Source organism: Hakea prostrata, chromosome 8, assembly GCF_041222555.1.
Source record: "Hakea prostrata isolate BN-2017 chromosome 8, UWA_Hpros_2, whole genome shotgun sequence".
Taxonomy (NCBI): Eukaryota; Viridiplantae; Streptophyta; class Magnoliopsida; order Proteales; family Proteaceae; genus Hakea; species Hakea prostrata.
In genome coordinates this window covers 50,502,830-50,520,864 of record NC_142607.1, presented here as the reverse complement: position 1 = coordinate 50,520,864, position 18,035 = coordinate 50,502,830, and the positions used below count along the sequence as shown (strand labels likewise).

Here is an 18,035-nt window from a genome sequence, read left to right as displayed (position 1 = left end):
TTCTCTATACACATTCAAATGATGCTTTTATTTTCGTTCGATATTTATAAGGTTTGAAGTTGGGACCTTTATATGTCACATATCATGTGCAAAGGTCCTCACAGAAATTCTTATTGGGATTTCTTTTTCTTATCTATAAACTATTTTGTGAAACTAATCCATTTGAAGTAAAGCTTCCTTTCACTACAAGAAAAGAAAAGATTGTGACTTCCTCCCCTTTTTGGAGAGATGATTCGAAGCAAAAGCTACATGCTATAAGGATGAAAGATTCTAGTTAAAATCTTTAAATGTATTTCTATTGGAGGGGGAAAATCCAGCAAAAAAGCTGCCAAGCAAGTGGAAATATACTTGTGTTTTAGGATTACAAGCTTAGATCAACTTTTATTAAAGGGTTTTCATAAAAATAAATAAATACAAGGGACAAAAGAGAAGATACTTGTGTTTTAGGATTACAAGCTTAGATCAACTTTTATTAAAGGGTTTTCATAAAAATAAATAAATACAAGGGACAAAAGAGAAGGAAGAAGAAGGAAGGAGAAGGAAGAAGAAGGACCTAAAGTGAAAACGAATAATATTTTTTAAGAAAGGGGAATAGCATTTTGTTGTACGATTTAACTTTGACCAATGGAAACTTCTTTATTAGAAAAGAAAAAAGAAAAAATCAAAATTTGAAGAATATTCTGATTAGAACCCAAGTGAAAGCCCATACTTTAAAAGCAACAAAAAGATATATACAATTAAGAAAAGTCAAAATTATATTCTAGATTACTTTAGAACCCAAGTGAAAAGCCCATAGCTTCAAAAGCAACAAAAAGATGTATAATTATCTCAAAGAAAAACCAAAAAGGATAAAAAAAAAAAAAAAAAAAAAAATTCTTTTCCTCATTGGGAACTTTTATGCTGTGTTGTTGGGTAATAAATTATTTATTCATAGGAAATAAGAAAAATTCATTATTGGGGCTTTTAGCTTAGTAGACCTGGACCTTAAGATAAAGAATTTCAAATTTAAATTTTGTGGGTTAGGATTCAAATTGGATAGTAGGGATGTAAATGGATCATATTCAGATTGGATAGTGGCAATACCATCTTTGCAATGATGAATTTGGATAATATCCTATTAGATTTTGGACAGATTCAGTCGGATTTGGATGACATTTGGATTATTATTTTATTTATTTATTTATTATGTAGATTCTTCTAAATAGATAAAAATACACATTGAACGAGTTTTCGACTGCCCATTGACATGTTTACCATTTTATCTGTGAGGTTTAAGCTTGAAACTTAAGAATCTGGCAAAAAAAAAAAAAAATGCTCCCTACTCTTTTTAAGCTTTATTTTCTTAAATTTTTAAGTACTTATTTTCCTTTATATTTATTTTAATAAAAAATTTAGAAAAATATTCACATATTAATTAAGTAAAAAATGTATAAAATAAGAAACACAAATTCAAAAAAGTAAATTTTTTTCTCTTTTTGATAATCATACAACAAAGTTACTTAATTGGATGATTTAATCAATCGGATGATTACCAATTGGAAATGAGTAATATTATATCCATATCCTATTAGTAAGTGGATGGATTCGGAGATCCCTAAACTGATACGAGTACAAATTCGAAGGCAGATTTCAATCATCCATTTACAACCCTAGGCTCAAGTGAATTTTCATTTTTGTGAAATTATCTTTATATAACTTAGGCTCAATGTGTCCCTCACATTGCCTTCATTGCGGAGAACAATAAACAAGCCCTTATCACATCTTTATCAGTTGTCAGCTTGCTCATACAATTTGGGAAATCTTACACTTCTCCATACTAGAACAGCCAAGCCACCTAGTGGACAAAGTCTTATCTCTCATTGAACAATGGAGAAAGGCTCCACAAGCAAAACAGCCTTTGACTATCCTCATAGCACTATGGCTCATGTGAAAAGCATGTATTGGTTTATTCGATATACACAGGAAAGGCCGTCGCCGGGAAAAGTTGCATTTGGCATTTGGAAAAGCCTTCAATTCTACAATCAGAGGGTCCCGCATATTGGGCATTTGTGGTTGGAGCCACCCCTTATCAAGTGGGATCCTCCAAAACCCAATTCCATAAAATAAATGTGGATGGATCTTATTTCTCTTTTTACAAACTAGCCGGTTTTGGCGGAATAGCTCGGGACCACAAAGGCAAGATGATCTTCTATTTTTGTAGAGGCACACAAATTCAAGAGATCCTAATCATAGATGCATTAGCAGCGCGGTAAGCCTTGCTGTAGGCCCATGATTTCAAGTTGACCAACATTGAGCTGGAGACAGACAATCAGAACTTATTCCACATCTTGCAGAATAGGCCGGCCAAAGTTACTTGGAAGGTATCTCCCATCATCGTCGACATTATAAATCTCAAGCTTTCATTTGCTTCCATAACCTTCAGGAACATCTATCACGAAGCTAATATGGTAGTTGATGTTTTGGCGGAGGAAAGTGCTCTTACACAAGACACTTTCCTAACTATTCCATCCCCCCATGTGTTTTGGCTATTAATAGTTGACCAATTAGGAACAGGTTGTATTAGGGGTTTCTCCCTTTAATTCATAAAATTTGCGTTTAGCAAAAAAAAAAAAAAAAAAAAAAACTTAGAGAAAATAGATCCATAATTACGTATTCAATTCTACCTATTATTATTTTTTTTATTTTTTTATTTTTTTATTTTATTTTTTGGATTGGAGACTTTTATATATATGAGGATGAGATATACATAATGCCACCAGATGGGTGCGAACCCAGGACTTCCCCGTGGGAGGTTGGGCTTTTAACCGCTTTATTAACCCACCATTGGCAACCCATTAATTTTTCATTCCCCACCACCACCCGTTAAGGCCCACCCATCAATTGAGTATTATTGAGGACATTTCTTCCATATCTTTTTTCTTCCTTGCCATTGACGAAAAAGCTACAACGAAATCTGTTAAAGGTGAAACGGATCACGTTCAATGTGGCCTTTAAATTCTCATTATATATATAGAGAAGTCATTTAATCTGAAGGAATTAGAAAAATTAGAGGTTGACTAAGATAACCTTAGGAAAATGGTGACAAGGGATAATACAGATTAGGTTTTATATTTAATACGATCTCAAATAGAGCTAATTAAAAGATAAATATCCATGTAGCAAACTGCAAACCCCATTTAGATGGTAAGAAGCTACATGCAAACCCCATTTAGATGGTAAAAGGCTACTTGTTGTCATTGCTATTGAAAATAAAAAAAATGGAAAGGAATAATTTAAGCACATGATATGTCAAACATGGCTGAGAAAATTGAATTCATCTCCCAAGGAAATCATAGATGATTTGAGGCTAAAGAGAGTAGTTAGAAAAAATTACTGAAAACCAAAAGAGAAGGACCTGACACCTAGAGGTGAAAACTAAAAGAGAAGGACCTGACACGTAGAGGAGGATAAAGATGAGCAGTAAAGAAGTTGGCACAAAAGAAACCCTTAAACTAGAATTCTATTAGGATTAACACGTAAAAAAACAGAAAGAAAGATCAATCTCAAAGTAAAACTTGAGAATCAGAAGGAGACTGACATGGATGTACTTTTCTATTTAGAGACACTAAGACCTAGTAAATCTTAAATTCAAAATTCCATTACTACACACATTTTCCTTCCCTCCCTTCTCATCCCCTGGGCCTCTGGGCCCTGATCACTGACTGGTATGAGGATGACAAAAGAAAAGCAAGCGGGCAGGGGAGTAGAATGAACAAAACAAGCATTTTAAATTAAAATTGATCAGAATGTCAATCTCGCTGGGAAGTAAAATGAAGGAAAGGAAAGATTTTAAACCGTCAAGTTTCTGGACGATTTAAAGCAGTTGAGCAGCAATATGGAAAGCACTGCAAACCAATGAAGAAAAATTGGAACTAGGGTTAATCCAATCGTCCACCATTAAAGTAGCGTTGACGCCGAAGAGACCTTGAACCGGCTTTGAAATGGAATTGCCAACCAAGAAGGGGAGAAAAATCCCACTTGCTGACAGTTCCCAAACAGTCCAACACCTGCTGTAGAATTTGATTGAGGTTCAAGGTACAAATCCTATCTGCTATGTTCTATGCCCTAATGCAGAAATAGAAGAATGTAGATGCATTATTATAATGACACATATGTGTCAAATTGGAAATCAATTGATGTACAAAGTTCACGAGCATGTGTTCAAACTCAAGGGAAAAAGGAATGTCTGTCTGGCTGTCAAATGTCATCCACATCATCCCGATCCCATGTCACTCATGATTCACAATTTTGCAGAACAGCAATAACCCAGATACCAGCTGAAGTGCCCATCCATTGACAACCTGAATCTCAATGCGCAAAGAAACTTTGAAAAAAAAATATATATATATATATATATAACTCAACCTGGCAGAATCTGCCATGAAAAAAAAAATGCAACAACTAGGCAGAATCAAGACATGAGGAGAAAAGTAGGGTAAGCATTGTTTGTCTTAATTATCGGGTGCTACTGGTGCAGCAGGCTTCTGATTGAGGAGTGGTTGGAGCGCTTTGACTACGATGCTCATATTTGGCCGGAACTCAGATTCATACTGCACACATAAGGCTGCTACAGCTGCCAGCTGCATCAACCAATACCATTACCAAATACACGTTTAGTTTAAACTGTATCACAATCCAGAGTCATTGAATCAGATGATCTACGGTTGCAGTTACAGAAGATGAAAAGTCATCACCCATCATAAAGGACATCCAATTAAACATAAAACAAAACTATGACACACATTATAGGTTCAATCTGCAATACTAAACAGTAAAACAGAATCTAGCCAAGAATATTTTCTCCACAGAAAACTCAGAGATAATCCTAATTACTAACTGGAGTATTGAATTCTTAGCAGGGACTCGTTCTTACTACTTGACATCTCTCACAGTAATATCTGTGCTGGCATTTGCATCACGGAGCTGCTTCACCTGTTAACACTCTTACCCTCTCCATTACATCCCTATAGAAATCTAACTGTTGCAAAATTATTTCATCATCCCAATAACATTTCTTCTTAAGAAAAACTCAATCCTGATGGGTGGTAACACAATTTAAAATTTCCACAACTACTATGTTTGTGGTAAATACTACATTAAAATTCATCATGCAGCAAAAGAGAGGAAAAGAGCATATCATACTCCTTGTTTTAGTGAGAAACTATATACCATTCACCTCAATAAAATAGTTGGTATTAGTATCAAAAAGCCAGTACTCAGGCCATGAGACATTCCTTAATCCAAAACTAGTACCAATTCTCGAGCCAAAACCTGTCCTCTCAGAATTTTCTTTGCCTTCCAAGTTGTAAATAGACATTGACCTACATAAGATTTATCTGCATCCAAGAATTCCTTATATAGAAGCACCTTTCTACACTCATTAGTTTATATACAGTCATCAAATATGAGTTAACATAAATACTCTACTTACACCAGATTTTACCTACTTAAAAACTATACTGGTTGGTGTGAAGTGCAGCATTTAACATGTTATGGGAATTATATAAAAATATCTGGGGTATAATAGATGGTGCACAAGTAGCTAAATTCACTATTACTTCATCAGATACTCCATGTGCACAGTCAAATATACCATACACTGAATGAATTTTGAGCAATTACTGCTCGCAAACGACATATCAATGGTAACACACTGATTTGAAAACAATTGGCAAAGATAAATAAATAAAGGAACACTGCTTGGTCGTGTGCCTGGGAAATGGGGTGGTGAAATGCCCACCCTGCCCTCAATGTTGGATGTCTGAGCATGTGCTCTAGTGAGCACACGGCCGCATGGCCAAGCAGCATTCTGTCTCCCAATAAATAAAAAGAAAATGTACAAATATGGAGAATATTCTCAAGAAAGCTCTATATAATGAATGTATGTAATGCACAGTTGTCTAGTATCTGGTGCAGACTGATCACCAAACTGTATTTCTCTTCCTGGGAACAAGGCTAGGTAAGGTTCCATACATGTTAAGCCTCTGATCCTATGGGTCTAGTATGTAGCAGGCCACTTTTATGAGCTTAAAGCATGAGTAGTTAGGTTATGTACAAAATCAGCTTTTATACTTAATTTACTTTTATACTTTCAGATTGCAGGCTCTGAGTCTGTTATACAAAGTTGTGACAAGAAATTACCAAACAAGACTTTAATCAATGAAATTACTTAGCAAGCTACTACCGCATTCTTTCTCCATTGTGAGCTCAAATTAGCACAAAATGTAAAATCTGGTGGGACTAGTGTTGAATCAACTGACACCTTCATCGCAGAGCCAACCCCTTAATAGAGCAAACTTACTACCCCACCCTTGGGAGCCCAGGTGAAACCGTGAAACTCCTGGGCTTGCTGCCCAGCAGCACTTCAAGCCATTACTCTTTTTTTTTTCCTGGTGTTGGGATTTTAGTAATGCCACAATTTGGTTGTTGCTAAGTCAGTACAAGAATAGGTTAGCTACTGTCCTAGTCAGTTTCTAAGTTCTAATCTTGCTAGGGTTCATATGTAAGGCTGTGAATAGCACTCCCAGTCAATGGAATAGACCAAAGTTGATCAATAAAGTTATTTTCTGTCAAGCTGGAATGCTTTTGCATGTGATTGTGATTGTGCATTGCTGTTTATGTCAATCCTGGTAAAGGAAACTCCAATACTTGAGTAAACCTAGGCTTCTGGGTGAGATCAAGCCAGATACCCTGTATGGAACTGAAAGCATTTGGAAGACATTCCACCTGATCCACAACTTCTCAAGGCTCCCAATCCTGGTATCTGGCAGCCTACATGCCACATCCCCCTTTCCTCTTCACCCCTTTTTTGACTTTTATATTCTTGATTCTTGGACTCTCCAAGACAACAAAAATTCAAAGTCAGATTTACACCAGTGTAACCATCAGATCTATCCCAAACACTAACCACCCTCCCTTACCTTCAAACCAAGTTGCAGCCTACTCCCATCATCCTAACCCTAAGAACGAGCTAATCCTTGACTTTTCATACTCCCTAGAACCCCAAAACCAAGAACACTCATGCCTTCCAATTGAGCCATCCAAATCCAATCAAACTTGGAAGGTCATATTTCTGCTTACCTACATTCCCTCCAAGCTTCAGCCCATTAAAACAAGCCAAATTATAGTCTTAACAGTTACTGATTCGAAACACTAATTTCTCCCTCCAAAATCAAGAAATAAAACTTTGTTTCCACCCAACATTGGAAGAATCATCCACCTATCAGCCTCTAGGTTCAATCCAAGTTTCATGAGGATTTCCAACTTAGAAGTCCAAGCCTCTCTTTGGCATGATTTATATGTGTATGTTAACGACCTATTTATGAATAGTCAATTATCATAATAGGTGATAATAGGGTTATAAACAACAATCATTTGGTTACTGCTTACTAATGCATAGTACATACTATACATATGTAAAAAAAAAGTAGGTTTCCTTTATAGTTGGATCAGTGATATATTTGTATCATAAATTTGTTTTAAGTTGGTTCTGGTTTGATTTTATTGGTTTGGCTAGTTTTGATACCCTTAGAATATTAGAAAAGAGAAGATGGGAGCAAGGTGGACGTTGGAGAGAGAGAAACGTAAAGCTTTGTTCCAATTTTTGTTATTTTACCATACCTAAATATCAATTCTGCACATGTTTATTAATGGTATCTGCATAAACAAACACTAACAGTTTATGGTAATAAATCCTAAACCCTTTATCTATTCATGAATTTATGCTTAAATTGATTTACTTTAATGAGGAGTCATAAATCATATGGAACACATCTATTTACGTTTATATGTCAAAATCATAAATTGAGACTGTACCAGAGAAAGCCCAAGTCCCTGTCTACATCATTTAGATATATCTCATTTTCTACACATTTCTTGGAATCATCCTTTTGCTTTGAAACCTAACCTAATAACTTTGAAGTCTAACCTATTAATTGAGATCTCCAAGCTATTACACATTAACCATCTCCATCAATAGTCACAAGCACAACCCATTCTAGCCCAAATCACAAAACCCTACCCTAAACTAACCTATTTTGTCCCATAAGTTGGTTCAAATCAAGGTCTCGGAATAACAGGCACGCTGTTGATCCTATTCTATCAAGGAAGTTCGAACTCAAGCTACCATTAAACTAGATTGAAGATCGCCTTCAATCTCATGAGTTTACTTCATTTTTTCATCAAACTGGTCAAGTAACAAGCTTATGCCAAGGATTTCCTGCAACTACAACAAGTTACTGACAATCCCCAACCCACAATTCTTCTTCTAAACCTCCATAAACCTTAGAGTAAATTGCACCGGCACCCCAAAATGGAGGCCTTAAAGCACTGACACCTCACTTTATGTTTGAAAAACACAGAGACCCCATAATTGGATTTTCATTGGATACATTAGTCCAATTTATTAGTGAAAACTGCTAATTCACTGTTTATTTTCTTTCAATTCCTAAAATATCCCCATAATAAACAGTGACTTAACGGTTTTCAGTGACAAATTGGACTAATGTATCCAATGAAAATCCAATTTTGGGGTCTCTGTGTTTTTTAAACATAAAGTGGGGTGTTAGTGCTTTAAGACCTCCATTTTGGGGTGCCACTACAATTTCCTCTAAACCTTAAGTCTTTATTTTCGTAAAACTGCAACTACACTGCATCCAATCATTAGAAACATTCCACCTTTGGACCACAGCTTCCCTTTACAAGTCCCACATATCTGATGCTCCTCACAGTCCCATCCATCAACCAAAACCCAAGAATTCCACCTTCCAAGTATTCACAAGCTGAATTTTCAGATCTCACCATCCAGCAATCAATTCCACCCAATATTTCAATTGAATAATTATCCCAGCCATACAAGAACTCAAACACAACCTCACCCCCCCCCCCCCCAATTCCAATCATAACCTAAATTCCAACAAAGATTCAGTTACCTGAAACCTGAAAAACCAAACCCTAATTAGCTGGAGTTTCAAATTCAGCACTGGGACCTCTTTCATTAAGCCCAAACTTCATTGTTAAGCCTCCCAGACCACCTCTTTGACTAAACAGAAAAACCTTAACTTAACCTAACCCTAGCACTCAATTGGACTGTACACCCTCTCCTGACCTACTCAAACTTGGCTTGTTCATACAACGTCCTGGTTTATTGGACCCTCATTAATCCCTTTCAGAGTGCTAGATTGGCATCTGCGGTTTGCAGGTGCTGAGTTTTATGCATTACCTCCTGTGTGTGTATGTTGCGTGTGGGCACCCCTCAAGCTAAAGCATGACACCAGCAAGTCAACAATTCATGAAATCTAAATCAACTGTTGATACAAGTTGTTAGTTTATACACCAGAACATGTCAATGACCCATACCATTGGGGGAGCATGCTTCTACAATTAGCGTGCTCTTACTTGCATAAGCATTAGATTTGTTTTTGGTTCAGACATAATTAGATTATAATATTATATTTACAATTGTTTGAGGTATTCTTATTTTGCAGTTTTTTCTTTTTTGAGTTGGGGGGGGGGTTGTTTCAAGAACTATAACTGGGCCTCTCAAGCACAATGAGCAGGAGACCTTGAAAACTAAGCCAGACCTTCCACTGTGCACATTTTGGATCCATGCATCTGGCTTCTTTCTTTGTGCGTCTGTGTGTGTGAGAGTGAGTGAGTGAGTGAGAGAGAGAGAGAGAGAGAGAGAGACCGACCTTGGCAACTCCTTTTGGAGGATATTCTCCATTTAGCTTTGGATCAACACATTGTTTAACCTTGTCCTCACTCAGTCTTGGTGTTGCCTATGTCCAAATATAGAAAACAACAAATTAAAACGGCATAAAGTGAAATATCCAAAACCAGAATTATTGTACCCCACAACTCATCAAAACAGTAATCACAGGCTACTATTAAGGCTCACCCAGGTGACAAGACTCTGTTGACCACGAGGCATTGTGTGGTCCACAGGCTTCCTACCGGTTAGAAGCTCCAGAAGCACCACCCCAAAGCTATATACGTCGCTTTTTTGTGTCAATTGACCAGTCATTGCATACCTGTGTTAGGTCTTATTCATCAATATCACCAAAACAGAAGGATGCTGAAATAGTGGAGAGACAACAGAACTGCAGTATGGAAATCAAAACGAAATGGAAATGGGAGTTCACAAAATCAGAACGAATCTGACAAGATTCTTATTATCTAAAATTTGCTAAAATTTTCTTAGAAGCTACATTTTTTCTGGCCCCTTTGTCAATGCATTAACATTCAATAATTAACCATACTAGTGTTCAGTTTCCGTCCAACCCAACCAACCTTAACACCATGCTACATATATAGGTGGAAGGGGATGGGAAAAATTAATTTATCCCTAACGTCAAATAAATCAATTGATCCTTGGCCTAATTTTATTCCCATTCTAATATTCTAGGTATACTAAGCTCATCCATGTAGGTTGTTGAGTGGGGGTGTGGCCGTCTCCTAACCTTTTTCCTACTGTAGGTCAAGCTAGGGGAATGGTTTTTTTTTTTTTTTTTGGGGGGGGGGGGGGGGGGGGGGGCCTCCATCAGAAATTTTGGCTGATAAAACTCATCCTTTGCAACTAAGCATGTCCTGACCAGAAGATCTGAGGAGTAGTCCTGCAAAAGCAATCCTAATTCTCTTCAGACACACACACACAGAGAAAAAGGCATTCAAATTGTGGGCAGGAGTGAAGTTAAAAAAAAATACAGAACCTATAAAGTAATCTCTTTCTAAATCTTTATTGACAATTAAAATATATACACTTAAGTCATAAGGGGAAAAAGTCATTTGCATTTAAAACATAACATAACTCTAAAAGAGCATCTGCTTCTTGTGTTGTTATAAAAACAATTTCTTTCCAATTTTACCATACAGAATCTGGGACCAAAAAGAAGTGCAAAAATACAAGAAACAGAAAATATGTGCCTGAGCTAGAAACGTGAAAAAAAACAGAACTGCTACCGTATAGAGCCTAACCTAGTCTTCTAGTCCAACGATACACTACGAGTATGTGAATATCTACTAACTTTGGTGGTTGAGATTCTCACAATATTCAAGATTTCACCCATGTTCTCAATATATTTGAAATCTTTGGTCGAGATTTTCAGAAGTAGTCAATTTTTTACTATATTCTATCTCCTCTCAACCAACTTCAGTTTTTCGAGATACGTAAGGGATGTCTATTTACATACTAAAACTAGTAAATAGTTGATCACATCATAGAAAAAAATTTTGTCGAAACTTACAAAATTTCCACCAAAATTTCTCATTTTGGGAACCTCGAAACGAAAAACTAGGAGACTGAAAAAAATCCCAAGTTTCGATCGAAACCGTCGAAATTTCATTGAAACCTGGTTCAACCCAGCTAGTTCATGAGAAAAAAAATTCCCAAATTTTGTGGGAAACATGGGAAATTTTGTGGAAACCTAGGATTTTTTCCTACAAGTTTCATAGCTTTCCCAAATTTTCAATTTTTTATTTCTTTCATGTTTCCCCAAATACTATGACAAATAGCCCCTCCATCAGGACTTCCATATCCAAATTGCGTATTCCCTCAAACTGGTTATCTTAGGCATGTTGATGAGCAGACTTATAAAGTTGTCATTGTCGATTACCCTGACAACCATAGGCATAAAATGTCATGTGATGTCTATATTTGTTGGTTAGAAGAGAGGATGTTACAGCCTTACAGGCATAGCACTACTCAACTCACAGGATGGATCCACTAAGGCACTCCTCTTGGCATTGAGTTGTACTTTCCTTTATAGTCAGTTACTTTGTATTTGATGTTTTGAAGTTAGTACATATTGAATGTTATGTACTTAAGTAGTTAAGTTCATAGTGTACTTCTCGGACAACTCTACATTGATGTTATGTACATTGAATAACATATCTACATTGATTTTTTTAGCAAAATGCAAACAATGTGTTTTTATACTCTAATTAGCTTAAATGCAGAGTGCCACCCTAAAATACTCCCTAAAACCTGTCGAAACTTGCACAAAAAAGTCCTAAGTTTTCTCGAAATTTCCCAGTTTCCCACCTAGGTTTCCCATTTTCACTTGGTTGAAACTTGAGTTTCCCTCGAATTTTTTCTATGGATCACATCAGGAAATAACTAATCCCTGCCTACCTTCTAACACTCAATGCCATTCATCATTAACAAAAATAAGCATCTACTAAACCCAAAAAGATCTCTCTGTAGGAAGCTGTATAAGTTTAGAAAATTAAGCAGTGATTGACACATTGTCTGGTTCTAGAAGCAAAGGAGGCTAACATTAAACCGGCCAAGAGAATCTGTATAGGGACAGTTAGATGGAAATATATGTACATATTACAATATCTTGAAGGATCAAAGGAATTCCACAAAATAAACATAGAAGCTCCCTGGATGTCCAATAGGGATCATAATCACATCCTAAAATCCTTGAACTGACCAAATTATTTTTTTTTTGTGGGGGGGGGGGGGTAAAGGAACAAATAATTATTTTTGAAAACTACAACGGATCTAGAAAACTAGATTGGCCTCCACACACACAACAACCCCAAAAAAAACACTAGAAAATGTAAATCCTAACAGATTTTGAACCACTGGTTGAAACGAAACATGAGAAGAATAGCAAGTAAAAATATTTCTAAGTGCTAGTGCCACTCCAACCAATGTGTGCAATCAAACACAGGGACTTTCAACACTCAAATCTACAGTATTAACAAGTACTCAATAAGCAAGCCCCTTTCATACGCAACCCCCTTTCTTTCTTTCTTTCTCTTCCTCTTAAAAAGGGGTTATAGAGTAATGGTTATGACACTGCCAAATGGAACAGATGCAGCACAGGTGGTGCTATATCAACTTATCGCCAGAACTAACACATCACTTAACACTATCCACTGGCATAGGGGGAAGTCCACTATTCAATCAAAAGTTGCAAAAGAGAACCTCATAGAAAACTTGTTAAAATAAACTTTAGCCAAATATAAACAAGATTAGTGCAAGATTCAGCAGCATTACTCTGGAGCATGATAACCAAAAGTCCCCAAAACTCGGGTTGAATGAAGACGAGCAGCCATATCAGGAGCCTGATTTGAAAGGTTGAAATCTGCAATTTTGGCTTTGAAGCCCTCAAATAGGAGCACATTGCTTGATCTAATATCTCGGTGTATTATAGGAGGTGACACCCTCTCATGCAAGTAATCCAGTCCCCTAGCTGCATCAACAGCAATTCTCACACGCTGCATCCAGTCAAGCAAGGGACCTGGCTGTGCACCTTGGACTCCCTTTCTTCCTGCAATTGCAATAAATATTAGAAGAAAGGATCCAAAGCAAGGGCAAAACCATCCGAAAGGTATCAGTTCTAGTAACAACTGACCACATGTGGATAACCAAACATCATACCATGTAAAATGTCATGCAAAGACCCCATGGTAGCAAACTCATATGATAATATACGGAGATTTCCTTCCAAACAGTATCCAAGCAACTCAACAACATTGTCATGCTTCAGTGTTGACACCCTGGAAACCTGAAATTAGAGAGAAGTCAAATTATGACAGGTAACCACAAGAGGAGAATAAGTAGCAAATCGAAAGATTCAATCCTTTTTACTCATTTAACACCAATGAGTATGACTGCAATGCAAAATCCTGCAATTATAAGGTAAGTTACTAAAGATACCTGAGTCAGAAAAACATCATCAGTTTCGGGCTCAGATGAAACATCAAGTTTTTTTATGGCCACAGCCTTTCCGTTGTTTAAGGTTGCATAATATACTCTTCCATATGATCCTTCACCAATCAATGCCTTTGATCCAAAGTTGTCAGTCTTTTCCTTTATTTCATCTAAGGACAACGCAGGCACTTCAATAGGTGGTGGCGTGTTTTGTACTTCGGGCTTTACTGGAGCAGATGCCTTAAAGCCGTATTGGTTTCCTGATAGGGACCAAAAAATTAGTTTAAACAGAACAACTGCTCAACTCTGAACAAATATTGGAAATGATAATATTGTATAGATTCCATAACATTTTTTATTTAAGTATATTTAATGAATTGAAGCTAGCAAGAACAAATGATTCTGTGATTACAGAAAGAGTGAAAAGTCCACAAAAAATCTTTAAATACCTTTTACTTAAGCTAAAAATTGTTCTAGCATAAATTTGAAAGTCCAAGAAACAAAGCTTTTCTTTTTTGGACTTTTCCCTAATTCTCCAAATAAAAACCAAGGCTAGGTTTGCAAACATGATATGGATGCACCATCCAATCTGGATTGGATCCAGATATGATAGGACAAATCTAAAAGGTTAACCAGCAGTATTGGATTTTCCCCAAGGACAGTAAATAAGTGTTTTTATTTTGCAGTAAAGTAACATAGAATCCATATACTGAATTAGATATGATTGAGATAAAGCAACAGTCAATCAAACACATCAATTTGTGTATTCCCACAATTAGAAACTAGTTGAAATTTGCTCCATTGTCTCTCTTGCTTCACTATCAAAAAGAGATAAAGAATATGTATCATTTCAGAAGCTATCACAATTCAAAGATATTGAGAGAGCCAAAACAAATTGGCACAAAACTAGTTTCAACCTTAGCATCCGGCACAAGGGAACAGCGGCACTGAAGAGGGTAAAAAAGAAACTCAAGACGCCAACCAGCCAGCAAGGCACCTACCTAGGCATCCAAGCAACTTGATAAGTGTGGACTCAACTTGGCATTCTCCAATCATAACTCAAGTATCTTACTCAGCTACAGCCTAGATGTTCTCACAACCCCCAACTCTTACAAGTTTCCATTGTCTAACAAAGCCTCCATGCTTTGTGTAGTCAAGGCCATTTTTTCACTTAAAAAAATAGTATGAGAACTAGTCAAGATCTTGGAAATATCCATTTTTCCTTTTGGGATTCTGAGATTAGATATCATGTGAGTTACTACTTACTATATCTCAGAAATTTTGGAGATATCTTGGATATCTTAGCAAGATCTCAGTATATCTTGGAAATTATTTGATTTATGCTTTACCAACAACATCTAGCTTTGATTTCACCATTTAAAAATAAGAGGACCGACTTGGGTTTTTGGATTAAAGGTTGGCCCCTGACTTCAAATTCTGAAGAATCTAAACCATGCTTCAAAGACGATTATTATATACTACAGCATCTCTACTTCCTTTAAACCTGAAGGAAAATATCCAGCAAAAAATGTATCAACCTATGCAAATATGCTAACTATCAAGTACTTCCTATTTGGCAAGATATCTCTCCTAATTTGGTTTTCACATTTAATGATACTGAAATATGATGACCCATCATGAAGACGATACTGGCGTACAGGCTCCAAATTTTCCATCACAAAGAAACAGACAAATAAAAGCTACGTCTCAGTTTATAAAAGAACCAGAGCTAGAGTGCCACATGATCTTCCATTTAAATATCAATCTGTTTCTAGTGAAAATCTTTTATTTCCTTTTAAAGAAACCATATCACTCATCATTCCAGCTTGACAGTTAACAGAAAATGAAGGAAACAATTATACAATGAATGAACATTTCACAAACTGCAATAGAAAATTTGTGACATATTATGCCAGGCACCTTTCAGTTTGGAGCCAACAAGCCTCCAGTTGAAAATAAACCTAGCAACAATTTCTCATGTCCACACTGGTACCATCTTTGGCAGACATCAAGATCCAGATCCATAGGAAGGGATAAAGATACTTCCATTCACAATGCCAACACCCCCCCCCCCGCAGTGGTGAATTACACATATGAATTGAATTACAATGGAAACATGAGACTTTTTCTTTTTTTTATTTTGGGACTTCTAGTCGTGAAACAATCACTTACCATCTGCATGGCCCCTTGGGCTTTTCAGGGGTCCACTTTCGTTTAACGGGTAAGACTCCTCTACTTGACATGTACAACAGAACCACCGTCGCATCCTTCCGCTCTTCCTCAAACCAGAACTTAGATTCTCTGAAAATGCTGAAAATGCAAAAGGTGCATGGGCGTGCAAACGACAAACAAATCATCAGCTTAATCTGTAATACTGGTCTTATTAATACAAAGAACCTGGTACATTTAGAACATAGCTCGGTGGACAATAAAATATTAATATTAACTTAATAAAGGCTTAAACTCTTTTTGATAATTCAGGACCATTCTCATTGACTTAAAATCCAACAACGTAAATAACGGGTCACAAGATTATTATGACGGTTGCCCATAGGAACTAGATGTTGAAACCAGTTTAGCGATATGTCTAATACATGCCACATAAATCATGGAAGAACAATAATAGTTAATTAATCAAAGCATTCGAATTCTTAATGATTGCAAACACCTATAAAAAACATTAACAGACAAAGAATCAAATTTAAAACTTTAAGAAACTAATAACGCCAAAATTTGGAAAATCCTCACCACCAATCTCTAATAATTGACGAAACAACAAAGCGCTAATTTTCAGAAGCAAAATTGTCAAAAGAACTTCTCGTGTGGAACAAAATCAATGAACTCAGAAATACCAAAAGCCAGAATGCCGCTGCTTTAAAATCGAAGAGTCAGACGTTTCTTTCCTAAGGTTCTGATAGAAAAAAAATATATCAATAATCCACAATCAGTTCCAACGGGAAACCAGGAAAGCTATAACATAAGAACCATTAATTTGCAAGGAAGGAACCGATTCGTCGAAACATATTTGTTCAAAATGCACGCAATTGAAGACTTAACAGGATCGATCAAGAAAAAAGAAAAGAGACCTAGAATGATAAAGATCAATCAGAGATTTGATAAGAGGAAACAAAAATGAAAGAAAGCTTACCTGATTTATGGCGTAGGTTTCTATACCGAGACGACTATGCAGAACGAAATTAGGAGGAAAACAGGTAATTAAAAGACGATCAAATGGGAGAAGAAAGCCAGAAAGGATTCAAACGGACAGAAGAGGAAGGTTCCAGGGAAGAAACTAAAGGCTTCCTTTCTCTCTCATCTCCTTTCTTGGTCTGTAAACATAAGAAACACACAAAAGTTAAAGGCCAGCGAAGGAAATGATTCTTGCTTCGAAGCGAATCCAGAATGGCCAACGGTGTTGGTTTCGTTACTTTGCTTTCGATCATAAAATACGTTTTTTATGTTCTGTTGAAGGCTTTGTCGAGGTACTTTCTAGTTTCTCCACTCTCGTCGGTTTTGAATTATGCTTAACGCTTTTTGTGGGCCCATTTCACTGCTGTGTTATTATGCGGTTTCGATGACACGTGTCACAAGGATGCTTCATTGATTTAAAACGGATACTCCGATTCAATCCGACCCGGTAAACCGTTATTGTATTAATTTTCTTGAATTTTTTGTTTATTCATTATGATAAAGTGGTCATTTCAGAGTCAGGATCATCTCCCGGTCGGAGGGACTCTATGTTCGGCTTTACAACCACAAAATACATGGAGCGCTAGTAAGATTTTTTTTCAAAATATTTATTATTTTTCATCATGTAGGCCCCATTGTATTTTATGATTGTAAAGTTGTTGGGTGAGCACAAAGTGCTCCGAATATATGACCCAGATTCATCATTTCATGACTATCAAGGGCCCAGTCAACTGGTCAAGATATAGTTCAAGATATAGGTAATATGCAACCGTTTTGTATTCTCAATAGTAACTAAATTGAAAAGGGGGGAAACATCTAAGTTTGTGAGAACCGGATACTGATCCAAACCAAATACTAACTAGAAAGGCCATAGGAAGATATCTAGGGGTGTCAACGGTTCGGGTTGGGCCGGTGTCAGGCTAGACATAACGATTTCGGGCTGAAAAACACTCAACCCAAATACGGCCCATTAAGAAAATAACGGTTTCGGGCCGGTACGGTTTGGGTTCGGGCTGACTAACGGTTTGGGCTAACGGTTTCAAATTGGGTTTACTAACGGTTTGGGTTCGGGTTTACGAGCAGTATGTTTTGAGTACTTTGTTGATGTGTGGAATTTATCAAGAGCATGTAAACACATATAAGC

General features: G+C 36.7%; 1 protein-coding gene across 2 annotated transcripts; it reads right to left on the bottom strand.

The window, feature by feature from the left end:
* Positions 1-3,230: 3,230 nt before the first annotated feature.
* Positions 3,231-17,186, bottom strand: LOC149008454 (protein CYTOSOLIC ABA RECEPTOR KINASE 5-like). 2 transcript variants are annotated; one of them, XM_089164739.1, is made up of 9 exons: positions 16,851-17,186; positions 16,451-16,613; positions 15,875-16,012; positions 13,709-13,962; positions 13,430-13,556; positions 13,046-13,319; positions 9,938-10,070; positions 9,732-9,818; positions 3,231-4,619 (listed from the first exon to the last, which is right to left on the bottom strand). In XM_089164739.1, exons 3-9 carry the CDS (start codon positions 15,966-15,968, stop codon positions 4,491-4,493), a joined length of 1,098 nt encoding a protein of 365 aa, XP_089020865.1. In that variant the 5' UTR covers positions 15,969-16,012; positions 16,451-16,613; positions 16,851-17,186; the 3' UTR covers positions 3,231-4,490. The 2 variants fall into 2 exon arrangements, with proteins under 2 accessions (XP_089020865.1, XP_089020864.1); XM_089164738.1 differs by lacking the exon at positions 16,451-16,613.
* Positions 17,187-18,035: the final 849 nt, after the last annotated feature.

Coding starts and splice junctions, on each gene's coding strand:
- LOC149008454 (XM_089164739.1), bottom strand. CDS start 15,968: ATGCGACGGTGGTTCTGTTGTACATGTCAAGTAGAGGAGTCTTACCCG. Junction 13,557..13,708: donor ATGATGTTTTTCTGACTCAG/GTATCTTTAGTA, acceptor CTCTAATTTCAG/GTTTCCAGGGTGTCAACACT. Junction 13,320..13,429: donor TTTGCATGACATTTTACATG/GTATGATGTTTG, acceptor TTGCAATTGCAG/GAAGAAAGGGAGTCCAAGGT.